Here is a 5,304-nt window from a genome sequence, read left to right as displayed (position 1 = left end):
ACTCATAAAGTTCGGCTACACACACACACACACACACACACACACACTTACCGGCTCACCTGCTGGCGGAAACCGGCAACGGGAAACCGATGTTCGTCTTCGAATGAAGAAGACAGATTACTAGCAGAAGTCTCAGTAGCGTAGAGGAAAAGGTTGAGGGCAGGAAAGCACCCACAACCACTTCTCTCGCCACATCCACGGCTCGGACGTGAAAGGCGTGCGCGTGTAGTTGCGGGACACGATTCCTGCATTCTGCAAGGACACAAGCACACACACACACACAGAGAGAGAGAGAAAAGAGCCGAACTGGGTGGTGAGAAAAACGCGCTGTGTCGTCATCTCCATTTAGAGCACGGAATCCACGAGGCATTCATATCTTCTCATCGATCCGACCTCTCCCCCTCCCCTACCCCCACCCCGCGAAAAAAAAAGGAATATACCATAATTAAACAGCACCCATTATCCACAGCCGAATGCTCCCACAGGCAACGAGGCATCGCATCATGTCTGGGGTGGTCACCGCCCTTGTAAAGAGGCACCCCATTTTGACTGCGTCACGAGTACGCATCGTGGTTGTGTCCGTGTTTTGCTTTCTCCTGGCTGTCGCTCTTCGTCTGTTATTCCGCTACGTGCATTTGTCATCGAAGGACACGAAAAGAATCAGCGGCAGACGCAGCCGCACCGCAAAGAAGGAGCACAGCAAGAGTCATGGTGGTAGCCGAAGTAGTGGCGGAGGCGGCAGCTCCTCGACGCGGAAAAAGACGGACCCGTCGCTGCCTACAGTTCTCATGCTAATTGGGATTCATGGCAGTGGAAAGAGTTTCTGGGCGAAGCGGTACACCGAGATTGTGCACAAGTCGTATCTCATTATCTCCTCCGATGCCGTCCGTAGCCGTCTTACCGGCAGCATCAACAACTACACGCGAGAGGTCGAGGTTGAAGAGAGCATCCTGAAGGAGGTGATGCACACGTTGGAGCTGCGGCGTAGCTGCATCGTCGACGACTGCCAGCACAATTTATCCCCTGAATTTCGGGCAAAACTGAGGGCGTTAGCACCAGATGGAAAGGTGAATCGCGTGGTGAAGATCTTCTCTGTTAAGCCGTCTTACGCAATGATGCGCATACAGAGCGATATAGAGGAGGGTACAGCGCGCTACGCACCTACCATGGTGGAGCTTGAGAAGCAGGGAGAGCAAGTGGCGGAGTTCGAGGCGACAAACAAGGATGATGACTGGATGAGGAACTGATGGTATGCCACTGTACAAGTGCGGGAAGACATTTTAGGTGTCACCGGGGAGATTTCGCACAGACACACACGGACACGCATGCGTACACAACCTCGTTTGAGTCTTTTCATGAGCATTAGCTGTTTTTTTTTTCCAGAAGGAGCAGCAGCCAAGCGAAGACGGAGGCGCCATGGCTTTTGTATTATTATGCTTGTGTCACGTTAGCTCTCTCCTCTGCTGCAGTACCCTTTGGCTGCCTCTCTCCGCTGTGAAGCATGTGCATGTTTTTTTTTCTTCTGTGTGTGTATGCGTGTTCTGCTCGGTGCAAATGAGCTAAGAGTCGTGATTACAACCGCTAAACCCCTTGCTCTCTCTTTGTGTGCGTGCGCGCGCCTGCGAAAAGTTACCACCTAGTTGTCTCTATCGTCCAAAAGCCTTCTGTGTCCTCTGAGAGTGTTTTCTTGGCCTCATTGTGTATGTGTGGTTGGTGTTGCTGTTGTTGTTTTTCGCTGGCCTCTCCCTGTTGCTTCTTTGGCGGGTACTTTTCACTTAGATCTGCATGATGTTGTTCTCACCACTACTCTCCTCTCGCCTACCTCCCGATGGCGACGTTCTCTTCTCTTGTGTTTTTTTCTCTTAGATCATGGTCATCGGCCCAAGAAAACAGTGGCGAAAAGAACGTCCGTCAGACTGGCATACGGGAGCCGAGCGCATGAGCAGCGCCCATCGCGACAGCTTTGCTTTCTCTCGCACACGCGCACGTATACGTCTCCCTCCTACTCCCTCGGTGAACTGGTAGCTGTTATCCTCGAGCTGGCAGACATGGTGCCGTGTCTGCATGGGCTGACGCGTGGCCTCGCTGCCACGTCGACGTGTACACTCTTCTCTAGCGGCGGGAAGGGAAGAAATGGTGGGGGTGATTGTCGTGCATTAGGCAGACCCCCCCCCCTCCCTCCTGCTCGTTCTTTGATATCGCTTCCATCTGAAATGTGCTGCTCGCACTCCGGCTTCTGCGAGCGCCTCTCCCCTGCCACACTTCCCCCCATCCGTGCCGTTGCTCTCCCTCGACCCTTTCCCGCAAAAACTGGTGACCCATTACGGCAGCTCCTCCCCTCGCCCTCTATCTCTCGGCGTGCGTGTTGATGTGAAACGACTTGCACAAGAGCATCCTCATTTCCCATCCTTGTTTCGTCGTTCGGTTTCCTTCGCCTTTGTTTTTCTTCTTCTGCGCTATTGTCTGCCGTTCGCTGATTGCTCTTTCTCTTCGTACTCCAAATGGTGCCTAGCTGTGGTCGACTCCGCCGATCCACTCTCTTTCTGTCGTAACTGTGGTTGACGTGTTTTTTTTTTTCGTTCATCTTGACCACTTTTCTCTTTGCCGCACAGAAAAGGGGAGACAGAGACATCGTCGTCGGCACCCATTCAGAGAGAGAGAGATTAATCGCACGTCGCCTCTGCTTGTCACACGCTCCCTTTATCCATTCTCCTGCGCCACATTCGCTGACCCAAACCCCCTACACGCACACATACATACACGGTTGTGAGGAGCAGAATTCGTCAGCTCCCTTTCCCCACGATAAGAATAGCAACAGGGAGTCTTTTGATCATTTTTTTTTGGCACTGCACTCACTTGAGAGGGCGAAAAGAACCCAGAAACAACTGCGGGTGTCTGTGGTGTTTCTTTTGAGCGTGTGCGTGTGTGTGTCTCGAAGTCGAATCTAACCCATAACTTTCATCAAAAAGAGAAGAACCGGCACCAATCCAACCTAAAGGATTGCATCAGCATTTGCCATGAACCATACTCGCTCTGTGATGGAGGCGGTTCTCGCCGTCATCACGTATAGCTTCTGCAGCGTGAGCATGATTCTCGTGAACAAGCTAATCATGAACACGTACGACATGAACTTCCCATTCGGAATCTTGGTGCTGCAGACAGGTGGTGCACTAGTGATTGTGGCGCTGGCGAAGGCAGCTCGCTTCATTGAGTACCCGGCCTTTTCACTCGACGTGGCGAAAAAGTGGCTTCCTCTTACTCTGCTCTTTGTGGCAATGCTGTTCACATCCATGAAGAGCTTGGGCACGATGTCCGTCGCGGCTCAGACGATTCTCAAGAATCTGGCCGTTGTCTTGATCGCACTCGGCGACAAATTCCTCTACGGCAAGGCGCAAACCCCGATGGTCTACTTTTCTTTTGCGTTGATGATCCTCGGCAGCTTGCTTGGCGCCAAGGGCGATAAGTGGGTAACAGCGTGGGGTCTGGTCTGGACGTTTCTTAACATTGTCTCCACCGTCTCGTACACGCTGTACATGAAGGCTGTCCTTGGCTCTGTCAGTAACTCGATCGGCCGCTACGGTCCTGTCTTCTACAACAACTTGCTGTCCCTGCCCTTTTTCCTGATAATGGGTGTCGGTGACATCATGCCGTTCTCGGCAGCAATCGGTGACACAACCACGTTTGGCAAGCTGGTGCTAACGTTCTCGGTGCTGGTGAGCTCCGTGATGACGTTCTCCGTCTTTTGGTGCATGTCTATAACCTCGCCCACCACAATGAGCGTCGTAGGCTCACTGAACAAGATACCCCTCACCTTTCTGGGCATGCTTGTGTTCCACCAGTTTCCCACTGCAACGGGTTATCTGGGCATCATGATCGCGCTATCCGCAGGCTTCCTATACACGCACCTCAACATCAGGGCGAACCGCGCCAAGGCTTCTTCCGATACGGAGCACCAGATGCAGCAGGCCGGCAAGACGACAGCGGAGTCGATCGTGCTGGTGCGCGCGGACGAGAACAGCAATGACACCTCCAAATCTGAGTAGTCACTGCTGTTAGCAGCAGTCGTAGAAGGAGCAAAAGGCGGTTTAAAACACGCTTCGGGGACGGCGCGCCAACGTCCTTGAGGTGGACAGGAACGTCTCTGGTGGCGGCAAGTCTCTAGTAAAACGCGGCAAAGGTCGCGAGAGGTGTGCCGATTTTCACAAGAGGGTGATCTCGAGCGCGGTAGGGCCTATTCGTTTCACAGTGCTGTGCGCCCGGTTTTTCGCTTTCTCAGCTCATTGTTCACGTTAACGTCCTTTTCTATTCGGTTACGTTTGGCTCCCTCTTTATGTCGAGTAGGTGAGCAAACAGCAACACCAGTAAAGTGGGAGTAACAACAGGCACTGGCACGTGCGCCTCCGGCCGCCTACTCCCTTATCCTCTTTTTTCTTCTTCCTTATTCATCCATTGCCCCCATCCAGTGACCAACCTGGAGAGCTCCTTGTATCCCTGTCAGTGCCGAACTGCTTCTCGCGCTGACAAGGGTCAGGCACCTGTGATGTGGAGAGGTCATTGCAATTTATTGCTTATGATGCCGGCGGTCATGTCCTGCGTGGCGTTGCGTGGGAGACGCCTGCGACAGTGAAGCTACTTGTGTCACCTATGTCATGGGTGAAGTTCCAACGTGACTCAAAAGTATCTCACTCAACGCTCACTGCCCACTAGGGATGAGCAGCCTGAGCTGCTCCGAGGGGGCAGCGGGATGCACGGCGTCGCAATCGGCCTGACTCGAACGACTGCGAGAAAAGTGGCTGGCTAGAGTTTGAGGCAGGGTCCCTGCATGGATGGCTGAGTCGGCGCATCGCCATGCGCGTGTCTACAGCTGCATCGCACCATGCGAAGGGTCCTGAGGCAGGCCGGCGGGAGAGTGGAGTTTGGCACATGTTATATCGCAGAAAATGAAACCCTAAAAGAAAAACAGATTATGTTCTACACTCTGATCACAATGGAAAGATTCGCCCTGGATCAGGATGCAGCACCTACTCTGTGTGGGGAAAGCCCAGAGCGTGCCCTCGTGTACGGCTGCGGACTGTGCGTGCCGACGGAAAGGGCTGGGCTGGCGCTGTGGCGAAGTGGCTCGCGGTCATGATGATCAGGTTTGCACCGGCTGACTACGAGTCGTGTCAAGGATTCGAAACGTACACGCCTCCCCCTCTTGTGTTCTGTGCTTTTGCTCCGACGCGGCGACTTCGAGTGTAGTCCCGGGCCGCGCCTGCGCCGTGTGCGGTGCGGCCGCGGTGGGCTGAGCGGCGCCAAACGGTG

At 53.8% G+C, this 5,304-nt stretch overlaps 3 protein-coding genes across 3 annotated transcripts; 2 read left to right on the top strand and 1 right to left on the bottom strand.

Moving 5' to 3' along the window:
• Positions 1–473: 473 nt before the first annotated feature.
• On the top strand, positions 474–1,247 carry LDBPK_044300 (uncharacterized protein; the record flags this gene model as incomplete). The annotated part of the gene is made up of 1 exon (XM_003864542.1): positions 474–1,247. The coding sequence occupies one exon, from the start codon at positions 474–476 to the stop codon at positions 1,245–1,247; it is 774 nt and encodes a 257-aa protein (XP_003864590.1).
• Positions 1,248–3,017: 1,770 nt separating this feature from the next.
• Positions 3,018–4,043, top strand: LDBPK_044290 (uncharacterized protein; the record flags this gene model as incomplete). Its single annotated transcript, XM_003864541.1, has 1 exon — positions 3,018–4,043. One exon carries the CDS (start codon positions 3,018–3,020, stop codon positions 4,041–4,043), a length of 1,026 nt encoding a protein of 341 aa, XP_003864589.1.
• A 964-nt stretch (positions 4,044–5,007) lies between these two features.
• LDBPK_044281 (uncharacterized protein) lies at positions 5,008–5,304 on the bottom strand (the record flags this gene model as incomplete). Its single annotated transcript, XM_003864540.1, has 1 exon — positions 5,008–5,304. A coding segment is annotated over one exon (297 nt), but the record flags the coding sequence as incomplete, so codon positions are not given.

The sequence above is a fragment of the Leishmania donovani genome, chromosome 34, assembly GCF_000227135.1.
Source record: "Leishmania donovani BPK282A1 complete genome, chromosome 34".
Lineage (NCBI taxonomy): Eukaryota > Euglenozoa > Kinetoplastea > Trypanosomatida > Trypanosomatidae > Leishmania > Leishmania donovani.
This window is presented reverse-complemented; position numbering and strand designations above follow the sequence as displayed.